The sequence below is a fragment of the Anolis carolinensis genome, chromosome 1 (genome assembly GCF_035594765.1).
Source record: "Anolis carolinensis isolate JA03-04 chromosome 1, rAnoCar3.1.pri, whole genome shotgun sequence".
NCBI lineage: Eukaryota > Metazoa > Chordata > Lepidosauria > Squamata > Dactyloidae > Anolis > Anolis carolinensis.
The window spans coordinates 83,332,677-83,356,694 of NC_085841.1; the positions used below are offsets into that span (position 1 = coordinate 83,332,677).

The 24,018-nt window shown below is 47.3% G+C and overlaps 1 protein-coding gene across 8 annotated transcripts in view; it reads right to left on the reverse strand.

The window, feature by feature from the left end:
- Positions 1 to 24,018, reverse strand: part of ect2l (epithelial cell transforming 2 like) — a 69,400-nt gene that overhangs the window by 11,557 nt on the left and 33,825 nt on the right. For all 8 annotated transcript variants that reach the window (XM_008114508.3, XM_062978095.1, XM_008114507.3 and 5 more), the window contains 4 exons: positions 23,731 to 23,853; positions 19,164 to 19,378; positions 10,551 to 10,698; positions 468 to 541 (listed from right to left, as the gene is read on the reverse strand). In XM_008114508.3, coding sequence (XP_008112715.2) covers positions 468 to 541; positions 10,551 to 10,698; positions 19,164 to 19,378; positions 23,731 to 23,853 — 560 coding nt within the window. The remainder of the gene's footprint in view (positions 1 to 467; positions 542 to 10,550; positions 10,699 to 19,163; positions 19,379 to 23,730; positions 23,854 to 24,018) is intronic.

Sequence of the window (24,018 nt, forward strand, 5' to 3'; positions counted from 1 at the left end):
GGTGTGATAAGGTTCTAAGACTATCCACAAGTTTTGTTACAATATCGGAGAGACTCTAATGGAGCCCATTTTTTCAGGTGGCGGAGTATCAGAATCCCCAAATAAAATTCTGGATAAAAATTTGGAAAATCTGTACAAAAGGTAAATCTTGCACAAAGACCTAACTAATTTTTATAGAGCATAGCAATTTGTTGTAGGTGGAAACCAGGATTTTGTAGTATTCTTAGTAACAAGAAGATATATAACTAAGGTCCTGTCACTTTAAAAAAAAGTTCACCTCATGAAGTTTTCCCATCATCACTGCTACCACCACATTTTAGGCTTACCTGTTCAATTTGACGACAGTCAGGGGAAAAATTAAATGTAACCTGTAAGAAGCCTAACAGAACATTATGTTTTTACTTGCATTCTTTGCCCATCTTTAGAGTCTCTCCGACATCTATGTCTTTTTAAATTCCAAGGCTCACCTCCTCATTGTTGTAATGACAGTCCTATCATGTCTCTTCAAGAAAGCGCGAAATACTGGGATGGTCTCCCTGCACTGTGGAAGAAAAACATTTTGAAAAGCACATCCATATCATTCCATCCACAGAACCACAGACCAAACAAAGAGCAGGCTACAGGATTTCTGTAACCCACTATCAAGGGTGTAGTGAAGGTGGCTGGGTAAGATAACAGTTCTGCCCCTCTGGTGAGATTTTTTTTCTTCGTGTACTCTGTGAATGCACACTAATGGAGAGGCTGCGCCTGCGCAGGTTCCAACGGAAACTCTTCCCAAGCTGAAGTTTAAATTTTGGCGGTAGCCACGCCCCTCCGTCCCCGGAGGGCATATAAGGCAGCCCTCGGCGGTTGCTCCCCAGTTCCTTTTTTTCCGCCGCAAGGTTCACTTCGGACTCTCATGTCTACGACTCGCTTCAAGCGCTGCACTCAGTGTGCCGCTAAAATTCCCGATTCCGACGGCCACGCCAAGTGCCTCTACTGCCTCGGGGAGGCACATGTCGTCGGTACCTGCCGTTTCTGCCTGGCCCTGACGGCTCAGGCTAGGAAGAATAGAGCCGCGAGGCTTAGAGCAGCGCTCTACGAAAAATCGCTTGCTCCTGAACCCGTTCCGTCGACTTCGGGCACGAAGCCGTCGGTCGACCCGAGATCGATGTCGGCTCCAACGGCTAAAGCTCCCTCGGTCTCGTCCAGGGCGTCCAGAGCCTCCAGATCGGCTAAAGCCGCCAAACCGCCGTGCACACTCACCACGGCCACGATGTCGACACGTTCCGGTCGAGTCGGCCCTTCCTCGACATCGAGCTCGGTGGCCTCCGTTTCCTCGGCCCGATCCCATCTCGGGGCCCCTCCATCGACCTCTGCGATGAAGATCGCCTTTAAGAGGGCGCATGAGGAAGCTCGTCGGACACAATCCGACTCAGCTATGGTCCCGCCTACACCGGGAAAATCCATGAGGGTTTCGTCAAAGCAACCGCTCGCAAAGAAGAGGGCTACCCAGCGTTCCTCCTCCTCTGCCTCCTCCAAGATGGACGTCCCCTCTTCGGCGACTTCGTCCAGAAAGTCCTCTCCAATCCCTCCCGCTCAGCGGCCTCGTCAACCTTCTCCTCAGCAACTTTCTGATGGCGAACTGCAGGACTCACCCCACCACTCTACCCAGACAGTGGTCAGGGTGCCATCTCCTCGACCTGCTGCCTCTCATCGCCCGTCTCGACAACAGCTTTTTCCCCCGACCTCGACACCGGAGCGGGGTAGACAAACCGCCCGCCTGGCTCGAGCGGCCCAGGCCTCGGCCTCTAAGGAACCTCGGCCACAGATGGCTCCTGCTCTTGAGGCTTTGCCACCACCAGAGACTGTGTTGTCATCTCCCCCTCAGTCCCCTCAAGGGGCTGAGGACGATGAGATTGATATCGATCGCCCTGATTCCGCTCTCTCGGCCTCAGTGGTATCTCTAGGCCTTGATCTCTCTCCTCCTCATGATGCCTATGAGGTGGACCCTCCTTCGCCTACCGACAACATTCGGGCCTTCTCCGAACAGATGGTTAGAATGGCTGATGCCCTGGGTCTAGAAATCAAACAAACCTCTAAGGCAGTGTCTGACCCGGTTTTCAAACGGGTCCAAGCCCAGGCCCCGCCGGCCACGCTTTTGCCGTTTCTGCCTTACCTCCTGGATGTCATCCAATCATCGTGGAAGACTCCTTCCTCGATTCCTCCTACCTCGAAGAGGATTGAGTCTTGGTATCGTACAGATGACGACACCTTAGAATGGCTTAAACACCATCCCGACCCAAATTCCATGGTTGTTAAAGCTTCTCAAACTTCCGGTCGTGAATCCACTACCCCTGCAGATAGAGAGGGCAAGAGATTTGACGCGGTCGGCCGAAAGCTCTACTCCGGGGCCCTTCTACTTTGTAGAATGGCGAACTATGGGGCCTGTATGGGGGCCTACCAGCAGATCCTTTGGGAGAAAGCTCAGCCCTTCTTCTCGAAGTTGTCCGACGAAGACCGGTCGGTTATGTCCACCCTCCAGCAAGAGGCCGACTCGCTAGCACATCACCAAATCCAGATGGCTAAGCATACGGGCGACACGGCCGGCAAGATGATCGCCCACGCCATTGCCATTCGTCGCCACGCCTGGCTGAGGTCGTCCGGTTTGTCTTCCTCCTCGAGGCAGGTCATCGAGGACCTCCCCTTCGACGCCATGGGCCTCTTTAATTCTGGCACCAACGACAAGCTCAAAACCAACCATGACTTTAAAGTTCTGGCCACTAAATGCGGCGATCAACCCCAAGCTCACCGCACCAAGTGGTTTCCTCAACGCTTTCGTCGCTTCCCGCCTCCCTCTTACCGCCATCAATCCTTCAGGCGTCCCTCGGTATCGAACAACCAGAACCGCCAACAGCCCCGTCGGGCTGCTCAACCACAAAGACAACACGGCCGGGCCACCCCCACCGCTGGTCAACCTCTCCGGCGTTCCTGACGCCATCTCTCTTTCCAAAGACTCTTTCTACGGTACCGATGCAGCTCTCATTCCTCCGCACCCCTCTCCTTCACCGAATCAACCTCATGGTCTCTTTCTAGACCGCCTGGCTCCCTTCTTTCACCGGTGGAAATCTATCACTTCAGATGCCTGGGTTCTCAAAATTGTCCAAGAAGGCTATGCCTTAGAGTTCGAGGAACTCCCGCCCACGGGTCAGGTCCTTCTCTCCAACCCTTCTCAAGAAATTCTCGCAGAGGTCGATGCCCTCCTCGCCAAAGGGGCTATTCGGCCTTCTCCATCGGTACAGGACCCTCAAAGCTTCTTCTCCAGATACTTTACGGTCCCGAAGAGGGGTGGGGGCCTCCGCCCAATTCTGGACTTACGCATGCTCAATGCCTTCATACGTCCAACCAAGTTCAGGATGGTCTCCATCGCCTCCATCCTCCCGATGCTTCAGCGCGGAGACTACTTCGTGTCTATAGACCTTCGAGACGCTTATTTCCACGTGGCGATTCGAGAAAACCACAGGCGCTTCCTCTCTTTCAAAGTTCTCGACCAGACCTACCAGTTCACCGTTTTACCCTTTGGCCTCGTTACGGCCCCAAGGGTCTTTACCAAAGTCGTCGCTGTCGTGGCTGCCCACCTCCGGCTCCAGGGGATCACAGTCTTCCCTTATCTAGACGACTGGCTTCTGGTCGAATCCGACCCTGCCCTTCTTCGACGTCACGTCAACTACACCCTCTCTCTTCTAGAATCTCTCGGTCTCCAACTAAACCCCGAAAAATCTCACCTCACTCCGTCGAGCAAAATCCGCTTCATCGGTGCCCTGTTCGACTCAATCTCTCGGACTGTCTCTCTCCCGCTCGACAGGTTCCTAGCCCTCCGCCAACAGATCATCTTTTGCGAGACCCACCGGAGGGTTCGGGCTCGATCCATCCAGGTACTGCTCGGTCACATGGCCTCCACAGTTCTCACGACCCCGTTTGCCAGACTCCATCTCCGGACTCTGCAGAGATGGTTTATAGACGTTTTCAAGCCATTTCGCCACCTCAACTCGAGGTTTCTCTCCGTTCCGCCCCACGTTCGTCGGTCGCTTCTCTGGTGGAAGTCCCTCTCCAACGTCTGCAAGGGTCTTCCGTTCCACCCGATCCCTCCCTCGACCACCATAACCACAGACTCATCCAATTTCGGCTGGGGAGCCCACATGAGCGGTCTCACCGTTCAAGGCCTCTGGTCTCCTTCCGAGAAGGCCAATCACATAAACTTTCTAGAACTCCTTGCCATCTTCAAGGCTCTGAAAGCCTTCTCCCACCTGATCTCCCAAAAATCTATCCTCATCCAATCAGACAACACAGTAGCAGTCTTTTACATCAACAAACAGGGCGGCACGGGTTCGAGGAAGCTAATGCTTCTCTCCTCTCAGCTGTGGCACTGGTGCATAGCCCGCAACATCCAAGTCACGGCAATTCACCTTCCCGGGATCCAGAACAATCTAGCAGACGCCCTCAGCAGGATGACGACCTCCTCCCACGAGTGGATGCTCGATCCCGAGACTCTTCTTTCTCTCTTTCACAAATGGGGTTTTCCCACTCTGGACCTCTTTGCTTCTCCCCAAAACGCACAGTTGCCTCGGTACGGGGCGAGACTTCCCCCGTCCTCCTTTCCAGGCTGCCTGGGAGACGCCTTCCTTCTCGACTGGTCTGCGGAACCGATCTACCTCTTTCCGCCTTTTCCTCTCATACCAAAGGTCCTACAGAAACTCCGGTCGATACCGACGTCGGCGATCCTGATAGCTCCAGCCTGGCCTCGCCAACCTTGGTTCCCGGCCCTTCTTCGTCTCTCCAGAGCGACCTCCTTCACTCTGCCTCTTCTACCACACCTATTGTCCAGAGAGAACGGCCAGATCCTACACCCGGATCTCCCCTCTCTACATCTCACTGCTTGGAGAATTCTCACCTGACCTCCCTCCCGCACAACCTGCAGGAGGTCCTCCGCGCAGCTCACAAGCCAGCTACAACCAGATCTTACACTTATAAGGTTTCTCGCTTCCGCTCCTTTCTTCGCTCCCGAGGGATTACTGCCTTTCCAACCTCGATACCGATAGTGCTGGACTTCCTTATGTCTCTGGCAGACCAAAAACTCTCTCTTGCTTCTATGAAATCCTACTTAGCCGCCCTATCCTGGTGTTTTCAACAACATGGTAAACCCTCGTTGTTCTCTGATCACCTCGTCAAAACCTTCTTGAAGGGATACAATAACATCTGCCCACCGTCTCAGCCTCCGACTCCGGGGTGGAACCTCGAGCTCGTGCTTTCCCAGCTCACTGCCTCCCCTTTCGAACCTTTGGCTTCGACCGACCTACGTCTCCTTTCTTGGAAAGTTGCCTTCCTGGTGGCCATAACTTCGGCGCGCAGACCCTCAGAGCTGGCGGCCCTTCGGGTTGATGAACCCTACCTCCGTTTTCATCATGACCGCGCCGTTCTCCGTCCGGACATCACCTTCCTTCCCAAGGTGGTTTCAGCTTTTCACCTTAACCAGGACATTGTCCTTCCTGCCTTCTTTCCAGACCCCTCGTCTCCTCTTGAGCGGAGACTGCACCTTCTTGATGTGCGTAGGGCACTCCTTTTCTATCGGGACCGTACTAAAGACATTCGAAAGACCCCAAAACTTTTTGTGGCCCATGCCCCAGATAAACTGGGCAATCCTATTTCTTCACAAAGACTGTCTCATTGGATTGCTCAAGCTATTGAACTGGCCTACGAACTAGCCAAACGACCGCCTCCCCCGTCGGTTCGCCCGCGTTCGACGAGGGGCCTCTCCACGTCGACTGCCTTCCTAAGGGGCATTCCCCTGGACTCTATTTGCAGGGCAGCTATCTGGTCCAACCCCCTTACGTTTGTGTCTCACTACAGGGTAGACCAGAAAACCTTAAAGGACTCAGCCTTTGCTAGAGCAGTTTTGTCATCCTGTTTGTCCTGAAGGGCTTCTTCATATGTTCCTTCTCTAAGGATGTTTTCATGCGACTCTTTTGTCGTTTTCCTGTTCAGTACATGTTTGCACTGTTCTCTCTGAAATATTGTGCCTTATTTGATACTGCCTTCCTCCTTTGAGGAATGATTTGCCTGGCTTACACATGTTTTCTTAGATTGTTTATATCATGCCTTACCGGACTGTGTGTTCATGCAATACTTCAATGGGTCCTTCGGACCATGTTATTGATGTTTAATAAACATATGTTTGGACATTATCTCGTTGTCAGGGTTTGCTTAGCCCGCCTCCGAGACCTAAGCTTGCTAGTCTCCATTAGTGTGCATTCACAGAGTACACGAAGAAAAAGGACAGGTTGCTTACCTGTAACCATGTTTCTTCGAGTGTACTCTGTGAATTCACACAAGCCCGCCCTTCCTTCCCCTCTGGCAAACCCTCTTCCTTCCTCGTTGCCTTAGCGGCGTAGGAACTGGGGAGCAACCGCCGAGGGCTGCCTTATATGCCCTCCGGGGACGGAGGGGCGTGGCTACCGCCAAAATTTAAACTTCAGCTTGGGAAGAGTTTCCGTTGGAACCTGCGCAGGCGCAGCCTCTCCATTAGTGTGAATTCACAGAGTACACTCGAAGAAACATGGTTACAGGTAAGCAACCTGTCCTTCTTCAGCCCCCAAATGTCCAACGCTGTAATAACTTAAAACTTCAATTCAGCATTTAGGAATACATGGGGCAAAATTATTTTGAGGTGGGCTCAACTTCTGCAGACCTAAATTGGACTAATGCCTACTTAATTGATGCAGCCATATTCTTTAATTTTTAGTTGCTTATTGCATCCTACTTTGAGAAGAGAATTTAGATGAACTCAAACTAGAGAAAGGGTTCTCCTTTACACGAAATAGCTTCAGAGAGCTCTCGGTATCCACTGAACTTTGATTCCAAGACTCCCACCTAACCAGGCCTGGATACTAAATCTAAGGATTCTCAAGTCCCATTATATACAATGGCATATCTAAATTGTGTCACTTGCTTTTTGGGGGTTTCCCCCAAAATATTTTCAAGCTGTGGTTAATTAAATCCTTGGATGTAGAACCTGTGGGTGTGGAGAATCAACTGGATACTACTATGATTCCACTTTAACTGTGATCATTCCATTCTATAGAATCCTGGGATTTTTTACAAACTCATCAGATGGGCCAATTTGCCTGTCGTATGCTGCTTCACCTCCCTTTATGGCACAGAGTCCTTTAAACGATGGTGATCTCCGGCTGGGCTCCATGCTGCAAACATGGGAGCCTTCCCGTGTTGCTTTCCCTTCAATGGGGGGAAGCTGAGTGGCTCTGCTTTCCCCCCCCACCCAATGAGATGAGGGAGAAGGTAAGGTGGGCAATGTGGGGCGTGGAGTAGGGGCTTCACACACCCAACTGGGAGTCAATGGATTCGCCCCGATGCAGACAGAGCGAATCCTTGGGTCTTTATGATAAGGTCCTTAGTTTGCTGAGATACTAGATCAATCTGGCTGAGAACTCTAAATATCCCTCCTCAATCTCCAGATCTCAAGATTCCTCAGGGCCAGAAACATGGAATTACAATATTATAATAGTGTATGTGTTGTGAATGGGTCTTCTGAGGCTGTGAGTGATAATGGTGGGATCAGGAGGGGAAGGAAGAATCCTCGCGAGGAGGGCTCACTGGAAGATTTACACAGGAAGAGAATCAGTGAGATAGATGGGGAGTCTTCTGAGGAGGATTCATGTGGGGATTTGGAAGGGGATCCTGAGGTGGAAATGGATGCTGAGGAACCGGTGGTGGCGGAGGAAGTTGGCATAGACTGGGCATGGGCTCCGGAGGATCTTGGGGAGGAAACTGGGTCCATGGATGCTGTGGACGCAGGAGAGGCTTGGGTATCTTCAGAAGTAGACCCCACATGGTCTACCTGGAGGAATGAGGGCATTTCCACAGGTGTGGACAGAGTTGGGTGTGGGCAGGGTGATCTTGATTCTGATGAGGAATTTGGGACACCTGACCCTAGGGCGTTGGAAGTTTGGATGCCCAAGGAAACCTAAATAAATTGGGGATTTTTGGGCATTATTCTTTGCGTGTGGCAAGGTGTTGCTGGGCGCCATTGGGTTTCCTGTACATGATTCTGAAGACTGGCTTGGGACTTTGCAACCGATGTAAGTTTGATCCGGGTTATTCTACAACGGAGGGCTGGAACTGTGTGGGCTTTCTTGGACTGCATTGTTATTACCATTTTGCATTAGCTGCTGTTCACCTCTGTTGTCTTGGCTTTTTGTGCCATCCCGTGACGTGGACCTTGTTGTGACAACTTCACCCCTTGGACCTTGGACTGGAATTCGACTTGGCATATCTCTTCACTCCCAAACTCGGCTTGGTATCGTTCTCATCTCTGTGGCTGTCTACTGTTGCTGACTGCTGGCTTCGTCCTCGACTCTGACGCTGTTTCCTTATCCCAACTTCGGACCGGCTTGACTTAGTTACAACGCTACGCTCCTTTAATTCCTGGCTTGGCTTTTGACTCCGCAGCGGCTTGCCGCTACCTCTTCAGCGTCTTTCAGCTTTGCTTGCTTGTGCCGCTTTCGGCGAAGAGCTTTAGCCCAGTTTGGGTTTTTGCTTTTGTTTTGGGATTTCTACTGTACTTCTGAGTTTTGGGGAAGTTTTGGGGCTTTGGGACTATTTACCTTTTGTGTGTTTTGCCGTTTTAAGCCCGTTTTGTGATTTTGAGCTGAGTTCAATGGTTTTGTTTTAATCCGGATTTTATCTCTGGATAATCTGGATTATATGCCAGTTTGTCTTTTTGGCGTTTCTTCAGTTTTGACTGCTTAATAACACTGAAAATTAAGTGTTTAAAGCTTCTGGACAATTTACTGAACCATTTTTGAGTTGTTACTTAAATAGACTATATTTTGCTCTCAGTTGGCGTCTGACCTTTGACAGTATGGTTGAAAGAGCCCTATAATTTTTTTATCATGGTATCATGCAACCTACCAGAAAAGTCATGATTTTGCAAAAACAACCATTGTTCTATTCTGTATCAATTCAGTTCTGATCTTATTTTCCAGCAACTAAAGGCACAAGAAATTAGAACTTCTTCCATTTTGTGAAAACAACATATTTTCCCCAAACTGGCCAGTTTGTCAGCAAGTCCATCACAATATGAATATTTATTCCTTAGGCCAGGCACTTCAGAAATAAAATTATTTTTATTAAATGCCGAAAATGTAGGAGTTAACCTGATAGTCATTTCCACCCTAAGGGTATCAGGCTGGCGTCAGTGTTAATTAGAAGTCTGCATTTTTCATGGGTTGTTTCCATTGAAATGAAAATGGTTAAAACAAGCAAGAAGAAAGCACTGCCTTAAGAGTGGGAAACAAGCCCAGCAGGGGTCTGCTGAGGTAAGCCACAATTAATAATGTATGTTTAATGAAGCACTAAATAATTTCCCTAATAAAGATTCTGAGAACATATGTATGCTACTTGTTTTTGAAAAACAAGGCCTTTCTCTCCTTAATGTTAGTCTATACAGTCAAACAGGGAACCTCCTTGAACTCAATTAAATTTTGTGGGACTGCACCCATGAGTGGGAAGAAATGAAGATTGAGTTCAAAAATTCTATAATCTTTTAAAATAATTATTAATAAGAGAAAACATTTGTGACATGTAAGAAACAAACCAATTATATAAAACTGGTAAACACAGATTTGATTAGAATATTGTTCATTCCCATTTACTGAGGCTCCCTTGTTTCTACCATAAAACATTGCATCAGCTGATGTGCCCCATAGATAATGTAAACTATCAGCTAATTGCAGAGGTTGTTCTAAAAAAAGGCCTGCAAACCTTGCAAACTGAATGTGGACACCAGGGTTTGGTTCTTCTTGCCTGGAACTGTAAACTAGAAAAAAAAGAATGAGCAGTCATGCTCCGTGGCTTGTGAACTATACCTGGTTTAGAAGATCACATGCCACACATGTCCTATACATGCGCAAATTATGGGCAGAAAGCAGGTGCAGAGAGCCAAATCAATAGAGGACTCAGGGCAGGGCAGGGCAGGTAATGAGGGGGAGGAAGGAGTGTTGCTATAAACCTAAGAGCTTTTCAGAAGGAGAAAATTGGTACTACTCCCAACTTAGAGAGGATTCAAAAATAACATACATCAGCATTTACAACAGAAATGGGTATCCTGTAGCCCTCCAGATATAAGTGAATACATCTCCCAATCCTATACATCACGGCCTCTGCTCGCTAGGGATGATGCAGTTGCATCTGGAGGACCACACCTTAACTAGAAGGAAGAAATTGAAAATCCACATGACATCAAAAGTTATCTCACATCAATTTCTGTGCTCCAAAACAATAAATTTTAGGCAACTTTAAGAGACTAGGAGAAAGGATCCCAAATAAATGAAGTAAACAATAAAACCCCCAACTGACAATCTATAAGAACAAACAAAACCAGTTTTATAGTTGATTGGTTTCTAGGCGTGGCTTAAGGTTCAGCACATGCATAAACATGGAACAGAATGGAATATTTGAAGAAGCACCCCACATCGATGAACATGGTGCATTCTTACCTTGTCTATGGTTTTCAGAATTACTGTATAGTTGTTGTAGAAGTTTATGTATGTTTGAAGCTGCTGGCCAAATGCAATGAATAGATCTCCTAAATTTTGGGCTGGGCTCCATTCATTAAGTCTTTGTATTAACACTTCTAAGAACCACCTGTGTTTAAAACAGACAGAAGGGTGTTCCTTTCTTCCAACTGGTTGCAGGCATGTTCAAACAGATGACAATGATGGCAACAAAATGCTTACAGGTTTCAGGAGAAACTTCTCTTCTAGTCTGAGTGACACAAGCATTTGTCTCAGAAACATTACCTTGGCTACGAATTGTAAAGCTCTTACCTGGCTGTATGAACAAACTGAAAAGGAACTCAGTGTGACAGCAAAACAAACACCACAAGGGTGTTAACACTTCCCTATGCTATTCACCAGAGCCCCCAGTGGCACAGCAGGTTAAACCGCTGAGCTGCTGAACTTGCTAATCGAAAGGTCAGCAGTTCAAATCCGGGGAGCAGGGGTGAGCTCCCTCTGTTAGCCCCATCTTCTGCCAACCTAGCAGTTTGAAAACATGCAAATGTGAGTAAATCAATAGGCACCGTTCTGGCGGGAAGGTAATGGTGCTCCATGCAGTCATACTGGCCACATGACAACTCTGGCTCTTCGGCTCAGAAATGGAGATGAGCATCAACCCCGAGTCAAACGTGACTAAATGTCAGGGGTAAACCTTTACCTTTACTATGTTATCCAAAGATAGATAGATAGCTGGAGTTACACTTTAAAAAGTACCCGTTCCAACTTACACACAAATTCAACTTAAGAACAAATCTACAGAACCTATTTTGTTCGTAACTTGTGGACTGTCTGCAATAACATACCACAGATAACTTCTGTCATAAACTGAGCATCCAAAAATTCTTAAGCATTCAAATAGCCAAATATTGAAAATTATAGCTGTGGAATACTGTTCAGGATTTCCATCTTTGTTAATGGACTTATCTGTAGGTTTTTGTTTTTTTTAAGATGGCGGCATAGTAACCATTTTTTAAGATGGCGGCATGATCAGCTCCACTGGCGAGGAACTTAAAATTATTACATATACTATTGCGGGCCCCCCGTCGCTCCCATCGCCTGAGGGGTGAGATTGCTGACTTACTCTTGGGGTCCTGGATGGTATGTGAGGGCCGTAGGTGCTGCCGACGGGAGCTTCAGAGGATCAGGAGGGAGAAGTGGAGAAGAAGCCTGGTCGCCATTTTATCCGCTCGACCCGAGGGAGCCTCCAAGAGCTGAGAGCCTCCGAAGGCTCCTGGTGACTGCTTCCAGCTCTTGTTGGGGAAACTGAGGCCGCGCCGAATCCGGGCGGCCGCCAGCGGACATCTCTGACGATCCACGAGACCTTCTCCTACTCCCACCTCTGTGCTTGGGTGGCCGCGCCGAACCGGGCGACCACCCTTGGCTCCTTTCTCAGCTTCTCCTCGACGGCGGAGGCCGCACCGAACCGGGCGGCCCTCGACCCCCACCTCTGTCTTTGTGTGGCCGCGCCGAACCGGGCGACCACCCTTAGCTCCGTCTTCAGCTTTCCCTCGACGGTGGCGGCCGCGCCAAACCGGGCGGCCTCTCTCGACTCCCTACCGGCCCTCCTGCAACCCCTGGTAGGCCCCCACAACAAGATCTAGGCCGCGCCGGACCGGGCGGCCTCCTCCCCCCCCCTGTCTCCAACCTCCTCCCTGGGCCTTTAAAGTTATTGCAAGCCCCTGGAAGCTGCGCCGATCCGGGCAGCTTCCTTGAGCCTTACCAGCGGCTTGGGTGGAGAGAGGACATTTGGGCCTGTGGTGGTTTGCGTCGTCTTGGATGGCCCTCTGAGTTGTTCCCGCCGGCCTGGGTTCCTCCTGCTTCTGCCGCTGCCTTTGCTGTGCTGCCTCCCGGCCTCCTTCCCAGCTTTCCTCGTGGTGAGAGTTGAGCTTTGGGGGCTGCGCCGGACCGGGCGGTTCTCCCAACCCTCTCCTTCAGTTCTCAAAGAGAGACAGCTGGGCCCTCTTCATCGGCTCTACTGAATAGGGTGGATTGTATGAAGCGGCGTTGTCAGGATCCTCAGTGCTGAAGCCGCCATCTATTCTATTCCATTTTATTTTATTTTATTTTATTTTTATTTTATTTTTATTTTTTTCCTCCTCTCCCCTTTTGAGTGTGTATGTGTGTGTATTTAGATAGGAGTGAGAAAATTTTATCTTGATGCAGGAAGACAGATTTGATTGTTGATAGGAAGTGGATTTGTGTATTTGGTACTTAAACATAGGAAGTGATCACATAGGATTCGTGAGTTCCATGAAGTTAATTGTCTGGTATATTGTTGGTATTAGAATGTGAATGATGGTGTGCGCATGTTGGTTGATATACATCTGAGTGGAAAGAGTCAGTAGAAACGGTGTGTTAATTTTGAAAGATTAGAGTGGTTACTATAGGAAGGTTTCTGAGAAAGTATTAGGAATGAGTTGGCAGGAATTTCCGAAGAAAAATGAACTACTTCACCTATGTGATTTGTTGGGGAAATCGTTCAGTACTGTTTTGTATCAACTGGAGACACTGAACAAGAAAATTGATCATCTTTTCAAGGGAATTTCCCTGATTGCGAAAAACCCTTCTCCTATAGACACTATAACAACTGTACCAACCAGTTCTACTAACATTAATGAGGAACTAAACGCTCTGGAAGACCATGGAAAAATAAAGCTAGAGGAGCAGAAAGTAGTTAATAGGTCAGATTTGGAAATGGCCAAGGATGGGGATGGGCTATTATCTGGGAAAGAGGGTCAGGGGAGGGTGGCCTGGAAGGAAATTAATAGAGTCTACCAAAGGACAAACAACACACTGTCCCCAGAACTGTTTGGACAATCTCGAGATACTTCCTGCAATCTGTTGCGAACCAACAAGGTGGCAGTGGAAGTCTCAGACTCTATGCTAAATAGAGGCAGATGGACATCAAAGCGAGCTGTCCAGATATCTCTCTCTCAAATTCTTTCTTTGAGCCGGTCGGAAGTGAAGATCAAGACCATTGACTGGCTTCACAGAGACTATCAATCTTGGAACCGCTCCTTATGTCTTCTCATTGGGCTGGAGGATAGAATGTTACTGGAAGAACTGTTTTTGTACGGGCCTAAACTCCAACAATGGGGTATCATTCTTAAGAGGGTATTAGTAGACCCAGTGATCCGCCCCCTAGACATTGGGCTGTCTCGCGAAATACAAGAGTCTCTAATTTCAAGCCATGTCTGTTCTACCCCCCAGCCCTGTCATCAGTCATTAGCTGTGCCTAGTCCCCCTCCCACATTAGATGATGTTATCATATTAGATGACTCCTCCTCTCTCATACCAGCGGAGATAAGCCTCTCTTTTAAACAATCAAATACACTTGGAGGCCTTTCATCCCAGGATAGCTGACTATCCCCTTCAAATGGCAATCTCAACAAGCCAATCCCTCAGGAGGAAGAGGGTTCTCACGGGTGGGGCCCCATTGAGGTGGTGTGGGGGAGAAGGAGGAACGGTCACCAACGACCCAGGGAGAAGCGCAACAGAGTTATTGCGACCCTGGAGAGGAATAGGTGTGGTAGTCTTCAGGACAGACCCCTCAACCTTAAGGTCCTGCTTCTGAATGCCAGATCCGTCAATGGTAAGACAGCTATCATCCAGGATTTGATCCTGGATGAGGGGGCGGATTTGGCATGTATTACCGAGACATGGTTGGATGAACCGGGTGGGGTGAATCTCACCCAGCTGTGTCCACCGGGTTTCGGGGTCCATCAGCAGGCCAGGGTTGAGGGGCGGGGAGGAGGAGTTGCGGTGATCTTCCGGCAGTCCATCGCCCTGATCAGATGCACCGTTCCACAATCTATGAGGTTTGAATGTGTCCTGCAGAAGGTGGGAGCCCGAGACAGCTTGGGGATTCTGTTGGTGTACCGTCCACCCCGCGACCCAGCAGTCTCCCTGTCTGAGCTAGCAGAAGTGGTCTCTAATGCGGCCTTGGTCTCCCAACAACTCATAGTTTTGGGAGACTTTAACATCCATGCCGAGACCACATTAACAGGTGCAGCTCAGGATTTCATGGTTGCCATGACGACCATGGGGCTGACTCAAGTTATATCTAGGCCCACACATCAGGCGGGACACACGTTGGACCTTGTCTTCATTGTGGACGGTGGGACAGTCAGAGTGGAAGAACAAAACATCCTTCCATTGTCATGGTCTGACCATCATCTGATCTGTTTAAGTTTCGCCGTGTCTTCTAACCTCCGCAGGGGTGGTGGACCCATTAAGATGGTCCGCCCCAGGAGGCTGATGGATCCAGATGGACTCCTGAGGTCTCTTGGGGATCTTCCTGTTCTGGAGACTGGCGATCCTGTCGATGTCCTGGCTGATCGCTATAATAGTGAGCTGGCTAGGGCACTTGACACGATCGCTCCCGAACGTCCCCTCTCGCTGCGTAGAGTCACGTCAACCCCTTGGTTCACTGAGGAGCTGGCTGTGATGAAGCGTGCGAGGAGGGGACTAGAGTGCATCTGGAGGAAATCTCAGGATGTGTCCGACCAAGCACGGGCTAAAGCCGCTATTAAGGCTTACTCCGTGGCTCTGCGAGCAGCCAGGAAAGCTTTCACGACTGCCCGCATAGCGTCTGCAGCCAATAGGCCATCGGAGTTGTTCCGAGTTGTTGGGGAGCTCCTGCGGCCTCCTGAGGCCCAGGAGCTTCCCGATGACCTGGCGACTCGGTGTAGCGATTTCGCACACCACTTCGCAGGCAAAGTTGCTCAGATACGTCATGAGTTGGACTCCAGCTTGACTGTGGTTTCAGCGGAGGTAACCGAGGCACCTGTCGGTTCGATCTTATGGGATTCTTTCCGGCTTGTTCTTCCTGATGACGTGGAGGGGATTCTTGGGTCTGTGAGGGCGACCACTTGTGCTCTGGATCCTTGTCCCTCTTGGCTGGTTAAACTGGCCAAAGATGGGTTGTTGGAGTGGTTTGTGGCTATAATAAATACCTCCTTGGGTCAAGGGTCATTTCCATCCTGTTTTAAGCAAGCGGTGGTAAAACCGTTACTAAAAAAGACCTCACTAGACCCATCGGTTTGTGACAATTACAGACCAATCTCCAACCTCCTATTTTTGGGCAAGGTTCTGGAGCGGGTGGTTGCCATGCAGCTCCAGGAGTTCCTCGATGACACTGATTTTCTGGACCGCTCGCAGTCTGGCTTCAGGCCTGGGCACAGTACTGAGACGGCTTTGGTCGCCTTGGTGGATGACCTCCGTAGGGAGCTGGACAGGGGGAGTGTGAGCCTGCTGGTTCTCCTGGATATCTCAGCGGCTTTCGATACCATCGACCATGGTATCCTTCTGGGGAGGCTCTCCGGGATGGGGCTCGGGGGCACGGTTCTGCTGTGGCTCCAGTCCTTCCTGGAGGGTTGTTCCCAGATGGTGAAGCTGGGGGACACCTGCTCGGACCCCTGGCCATTGACCTGTGGGGTTCCGCAGGGGTCTATTTTATCCCCCATGCTATTTAACATCTACATGAAACCGCTGGGAGAGGTCATCCGGAGTTTTGGAGGGCGTTGCCATCTCTACGCAGATGACACGCAAATCCACTATTCCTTTCCACCTGACTCCAAGGAAGCCCCTCGGGTGCTGAACCAGTGCCTGGCCGCTGTGGCGGACTGGATGAGGAGGAACAAGCTGAGGATCAATCCTGACAAGACAGAGGCCCTCCTGGTCAATCGTGCGTCGGATCGGGGTATTGGGTGGCAACCTGTGCTGGACGGGGTTGCACTCCCCCTGAAACCACAGGTCCGCAGTTTGGGGGTCCTCCTGGATTCAGCGTTGACGCTTGAAGCACAGGTGTCGGCGGTGGCTGGGAGGGCTTTCGCACAACTCAAACTTGTGCGCCAACTGCGACCATACCTCGTGAAGTCTGATTTGACCACGGTGGTCCATGCCTTAGTTACCTCTAGACTGGACTACTGTAATGCGCTCTACGTGGGGCTTCCCTTGAAGACGGCCCGGAAATTACAATTGGTCCAACGCTCGGCAGCCAGATTAATAACGGGGGCGAGTTACAGGGAGAGATCCACTCCCCTGTTTAAGGAGCTCCACTGGCTGCCGTTTATTTTCCGGTCCCAATTCAAGGTGCAGACTATCATCTATAAAGCCCTAAACGGTTTGGGACCCACCTACCTCAGTGACCGTATTTCCTTTCATAAACCTGCCCGATCTTTACGATCATCCGGGGAGGCCCTTTTAGCACCACTGTCTTTATCCCAGGCCCGCCTTGTGAGTACAAGGGAGAGGGCCTTTTCTGCTGTGGCCCCCCGATTGTGGAACTCACTGCCTACTGAAATTAGGCAAGCTCCCACGCTGTTAGCTTTTAGGAAAGACTTGAAAACATGGCTCTTCCGCTGTGCCTTTGGTGAGTAACTTCTGTTATTTCTGTGTTACTCCCACCCCGAACATCTATCCTCTAGATTACCCCACTTCCATATGTCCCTGCCCACAGTGGAGTACCCCTATGTCCCTCTCACCCCAGGTTTTATCTCTGTGTTCACGTGGCCTGCCCTTGTTTTACTGTTTTTTTATTTCTTGATGTTGATGCATTTATTGTATTTTTAATGGTGCTATGTTATGTTGTTTTATATTTTGTTATATTGTATTACTCTGGGCATGGCCCCATGTTAGCCGCCCCGAGTCCCCGTTGGGGAGATGGTGGCGGGGTATAAATAAAGTTTTATTATTATTATTATTATTATTATTATTATTATTATTATTATTATTGGTTCTACATTGTAGAATTAATTAACTTTAACTGCTGAAGCGCAATGCTATGAACTCATGGGAATTGTAGTTTATTGAGGCACTTTGAACCTCATCACATGGAGTTCCTTAAGCCGGAGGACAGTGGGGGAATCTGTCGTTAAGCGCCCCACATTGCCAGCATCGCCCACATAGCCCCCTTCCCCATCACACAGAAATCGTTGCTGCCTGGCTTCCCCCTGTGCTGTCCCTGGCTTAGTTAATGAGAACATGGGCAGTCACTCATGTTCTCAGGGCTCCAATCCTATGACACTGTCAGTACAGAGCCAAGATGGAGCCCTGCTGAAAGTAGCCCTGCATCATGTGGTGGGCTCCAGGTGGCTCTGTCCTGGCAGCATCGTAGGACAGGGCAAAAGCCCCATGTGATTAAGTTGTTTGATAGAAAAGGCAAAATAACTTCCAAAATGGTAACCCCCATGATTCCATAGCACAGAGCCTTAACAATTAAAGTGGAATCAAACTGAATTAATTCTACAGTGTGGATACACTCTTACATTTGTGGAATTTAGAACTGAACAGTTTCATAACATCTATACCAGTGATTCCCAAAGTGGGCGCTACCGCCCCCTGGTGGGTGCTGCAGCGATCCAGGGGGGCAATGATGGCACCTATTAGGAGACAGGGCAGGGCCAGGGGAGGGGCAGGGCCTCTTCCCAAGTGCCAGAGACAGGGCTGAGAATCTATACCTCTCCTGAGGCGCCTGTTAGGACACAGAGGGTGGAGCTAGGGAAGGGGTGGGGCCTCCTTCTAAGAGCCCGAGACAGGGCTGAGCCTCTATACTTCTCCTGAGAGGCCTTTTAGGATTAAAGTGCGGGGCTAGGGGTGGGGGTGGGGCCTCTTCCCAAGAGCAAGAGAGAGGGCTGAGGCGCTTGTTAGAACATGGGAGGCGGGGTATAGAGGTTCAGCCCTGTCAGGCACTTGGGAAGAGGCCCCGCCCCCTCCTCTAGCCCCGCCCCCTGCATCCTGGCAGGGACCGCAGGACAGGGATAGAAGCTCAGCCCTGCCTCAGAGCTTGTAACTCCGCCCATCCCAGTCCTGGCTGCCCATTTGTGGCCCTGCCCCCTCCCCCTCCCCCTCCCCCTCCCAGCCCTGCATCTTGGACTGGGGAGAGGCTCAGCCCCGCCCTCTTGAGCAGGAGCCACACCCACCCCTCTAAGCCACACACCCTTTCCAGGGGGCGCTGAGTAATATTTTTTCTGGAAAGGGGGTGGTAAGCCAAATAAGTTTGGGAACCACTGATCTATACCTAGTAAGGGACTGCTGCTGTGTTACTACATAAGGAAGTTGACAAAGTGTCCAATGCACATTAGTACTGTTGCAGATTGGGATATCAGCTGTGTAGTGCTAATGTGGAGTTTAATGTGTATTGGAACACTTTTGCTAATGTGCAGTTTCACATCTGCACAAATCGCAAACAGGGTTTCTTAGAACCTCTGCTATGTAGCTAAATACAGCCCTCTACTTTCATTAGGTCTAGGGACCCAGGACCCCTGCAAAAATGAAAAACCACGAATTTAACATTTTTAAAGAGCTGAGAGAACACCTATCAAAGAATGTCTGGGTCCTTCCACTGTAATTTTACCATAGAATCACATTGGAGGACCTAGAGATTCTTGCTCAGGTAAAAAATGAACAGTCATTAATGTGCCCCTAACCCCAGCAAATGTAAAGTTCTGACAATACTTAACACTGCATTGAAGCCATTTGCTTTGTTTGGAATGAGAACATTAATTATTTCTAAAATGAATTTAAACATGCTTCAAAGGTAGGGCAACTTACTTGTTCAGTTGTAAGATGCCCAAAATATCTGCAAAGATGAGCTGAATGCTGACATAGCTTAGGATGGCTCGATTTGAGGTTAAGGCTGCATTCAGTGGCTTGACATAAACATCCCTTACAATTTCCAGAATGTGTACATAGTTCTTTTCACTTAGCAGAAGCTCTTTAGCAAAGCTTTTGCGCTTGTCTACTATGTCCTCATAAAGCCGGCCATTCTGAAAATGAAAGCATAGAGACATATGTTGGCTGTATTTCTATTTATTTCATCCAACAGCCTGGATTGGGAAATTCCTTTAAATTATTAATTCTTGACTTTCAAGTGTTCTTGTATTTCTTAAAACTTTGGGGAACAAGGAGAGCAGCAACACCAAAACTAGGAGTAAAAATATATGGTCCTCCAGATGTGGTTGAGATAAGAATCCCAGCTTTCCTCAGCATCAGCTATATATATATTTTAAAAACTAAACCCTTTAATTAATGGATAAAAACAATACTTTTTGTGTAACTTGTATTGCTTCTGTACTGTATCAATTTATAAATGTATAAACTTGTATCAAATGAATCCTAAAGGCAACTGCTGTCCCCATGCCCCCTGTTTGCATAAGCTCCTAGGAACAAAGATCACTATACAATTAACAATCTAGCGATCTCCCAAGCCAAATGATATCAAACCCTTTGTGTATATATGTGAGATAGATTATCCTTTTGTACCCAAGATGACCTTAAGATATGTTCCTGTTCAACTAAAGCAGAGGCTGCCGTTCTGATGGAAGACAAGGTTAAACAAATATGAATACATTAGCCTTCTGAATAGGCAGCCCAACCTCTGGTTATTTGGAATTGCCACCTTTTGTCCTGTGGGTCTTGCACCTTTGTCTCTACAGAACGGGACACTTAAGAAAATCAAGAAATCATCTGCATACCCAAGTCATCACTTCCCCCAGTTTTGCGCCCTCCCAGGGGGTGTCTCTGAAATGGACTGGACCTTTAAATCCTCAAATAGTAAGCTATTCTTCTTTCTGCCACGAGGATCTCCTCCTCCCGCCAGTAACATCAGGAAAACCCTAGACAATCTCTACGTAGATCTTAGCACAGTTTTCAGCCAATCAGGGGGAGGCAACGAAAGTCTGAATAGCTGCATAAATGTCTTGTATTTTTCTGTGAATTTATGTGTGTACATTTTGAAGTGCTTGTTGGTACAACTGAATCTGTGATCTGTATGGTTAATTTGACAGTTTTGGCCAAACTGAATAAACCTCTTTGGCTTTCTTTTGAACTCAGCATGCTTATTCTCTGTCCTGGCTGATCTGGTTTAGCAAAAATTCACCACACATTAATCTCTCTATCTGCGGTCCTAGCTAAAATTTCAACATTATCTTAAACCCCTTTTGAATTGCTATTTCTGTATGCACTTACTTGGTCACTGCTGGAGTAGATCAGTTGAATCAAAGGATATGCATGTAAACACTTATAAAGATCCCATCAATTCATTGACTCTATCTATCTATCTATCTATCTATCTATCTATCTATCTATCTATCTATCTATCTATCCATCAGCAGTTCATTCATGCTGAGCCAATAGACCATTCACATATAAAATGAATATATATTATAAAGAGTACTGCATAACATTAATGACATATAGATTTTGCATTTTTTTAAAATCTACAATTAAATATAAACAACAGCATGATAATTAGATTAGATAATAACTTCAATCTGTTGAATTTGTATCCTACCTTTCTCCCAAGATGGGATTCAGTGTGGCTCTACTCTAATTTATATCTAACCATTAAATGTAGTTCTTTATTCATAGCTTTCATAAATAATATCATGAGTTATTTCACACTCTTGTATACACACTCTTGTATCTAAGCTTTAGATAGCATAGGGAAGAGTTAATACCCCTGAGATGTTTGTTTTGCTGCCTGTGCCTGTGTTCAGAAGATTTTGTCCCTGTGACAATTGGATTTTGGAAAATTTGACTAGTTGTGGAAACAAGGATTGGTGAGAAAGCTTCAGTTGAGACACCTTTTCCCCAGGATAATTCTTCCATGAGTGCATTTCCCTTCCTAACAGTAGAGTTCTTTCACTTCTTGTTGTCTCACCCCCATTCTTAACTATGAGTTGTTTGTAACTCGGATGTTTGTAACTCGGGGACAGCCTATACAATGACAGAGATTCAGCTTTATATATAGAAATAGCTTTTCTTTCTACCATAGACATGGACTAGTATTCATTTTAACTAAAGCAGTAGTTCTCAACCTTTGGGTCCCCAGGTGTTTTGGCCCACAACTTCCAGAAATCTAAGCCAGTTTACCAGATGTTAGAATTTCTGGGAGCTAAAGGTCAAAACATCTGGGAACTCACAGGTTGAGAACCACTGAACTAGAGGATCCATAATAGAAAATGTATACTTTACTGTCACATTAACCACATAGATCATAAAGCAGAGAAATAGGGAACATATTTTTATAAACTCATCTACTACTTTCACCCAGTAATAGGAACTGTGATGGTTAAGAACAGGTTAATGAACACAGTAAATAACTTTTAGAAATCATTACATACTTGGTTTTAAAGTTCTTAACTGCCATTATTTCATTTCTCTTTACTCAAACATTCCAAATCTGTCTTAGAGCAATGTTCCAGATAAAATATGGAGATACTGAAAACTGCAAAGAGATGAAATTATATTCATTCTCTATCGAGCAGGCAGATGTGCTTGGGCTTCAGCCCAGCTTTAACAACAAATTGAGAAATTTCATTCATCTCTGGAAAGAGAGATAATAAATACCCTCTTTTTCAGAGGTTTGCTGCCATTAAAAAAGTTATTCAGGTTCCAAAGTATTTACCAGTTACATGGTAGAGGTATTACTGTGAACACCAGACTTTATATTCGCATTATATTTTGAATGCGATTTCCTGCTTCTTGGCAGGGGGTTGGACTGGATGGCCCATGAGGTCTCTTCCAACTCTACTATTCTATGATTCTATGATTCTATGATTGTGGAAATGATTGTGTGGAGGATTCAGTGCCTTGCTTATTTTGCTGCCCAGTGTATGCTTGTCCCAAAGAGTGTTTCCTGTCCCATTTTGTGTCTAAGTGTAGTGAGTGAATCTGAATGTAGGTCAGTGGAATTCACCTACTTTCAGCAAAGAACAAACACACATTTTATCAAATTACATTGTATGTAACTGCAGCTAAGAAAAATAGCAGGATTTCTGGATTATATGGCAACAGATTGTAATAAAGAGATTTTTGTAAGAATTAATTTATTCAGCAAGTGTCAACTTGAATGTTAATAAATGGAATAAGTAATCTGTATTTAACAGCTGGGATCATATTAGGGATGTACATGTGTATACATTTTTCTTATGTGAGCATATGCTCTTTATTGAGAACTGTGTGGGTGGTATTTCCTCCCTCCTTCTCACTTATTGAGCAGCTTCTGAAGGCCTCTGCACAGTCATTTATTGCTTCAAGGAAGTGAGCAGGATCACAGAAGGGTCTGGCTATGCCCTTGTAACCAGGTGGATCCTCGTTCTTTTATTAGAACATGTATTTATCTTTCTGTGTTGGATGCTCTCCATAACTCTAACTCCATAACCCTAACTCCTAGAGCGTTTCCATCAGCGTTGCCTCAGAAAAATCCAACAAATCTCTTGAGAAGACAGGCGGACAAATGTCAGCGTGCTTGAGGAAGCAAAGACCACCAGCATTGAAGCGATGCTCCTACTCCATCAACTCCGCTGGACTGGCCACGTTGTCCGAATGCCCGATCACTGTCTCCCAAAGCAGTTATTCTACTCCGAACTCAATAACAGGAAACGTAATGTTGGTGGGCAGGAAAAGAGATTTAAAGATGGGCTTAAAGCCAACCTTAAAAACTGTGGCATAAACACTGAGAACTGGGAAGCCCTGGCCCTTGAGCGCTCTAATTGGAGGTCAGCTGTGACCAGCAGTGCTGCCGAGTTCGAAGAGGCACGGATGGTGGGCTTAAGGGAGAAACGTGCCAAGAGGAAGGTCCATCAAGCCAACCCTGACCGGGACCGCCTTCCACCTGGAAACCGATGTCCTCACTGCAGTAGAACATGCAGATCAAGAATAGGTCTCTTCAGCCACCTAAGAATTCACCCTCAAGACCCCACAACTGGAAGACCATCATCCTCGAACTATGAGGAATCGCTTAAGTAAGTAAGTAAGTAAGCTCTCCATAACAGACATTCTACTTTACTCTGTCATTTTTGCAATGGTTTATGTTTAAATGCAAACAACAACAACAACAACAACAACAACAACAAACATCTGTCAGCTGCAAAAGACCACCCTACTAGGAACTGCTGGCATTATTTGCTGATACATCACACTTGGGAAGTGTCCGACATGTGACCCAATACAACAGCCAGCATAGTGATCTTGTTTGCTGTGTACTAATCTTGTTTAGTATCAAATAATAATGATGATGATAATAATAATAATAATAATAATAATAATAATAATAATAATAATAATAATAATAAAAAATTGGTTCCAGGAAATGTCCAAAATAATTCTTTTGTACCTTAACTGATCCTTCAAGGTTTGCTTCTAAGTTGTTTTCAGTCATGGCAACCTCTTTTCTAAGCTCTTTATCTTTTGCATGTTTCTTCATCAGGAAAAATGATAGAAATTCCAAAGGATTTTCCTAAGAAATCATAAAGGTAAGTACGTATATCATCCTTTCTTCAAGCAGACATGGTTATTGCCCAGTCAAGACAAGTCCAGTTCATGACAATAAATGTTGTTTTCACAATGGCAGTATTCGACTGTCTGATCCAGTAGACTTTTAACTGCCACTAAAAAAAGCATT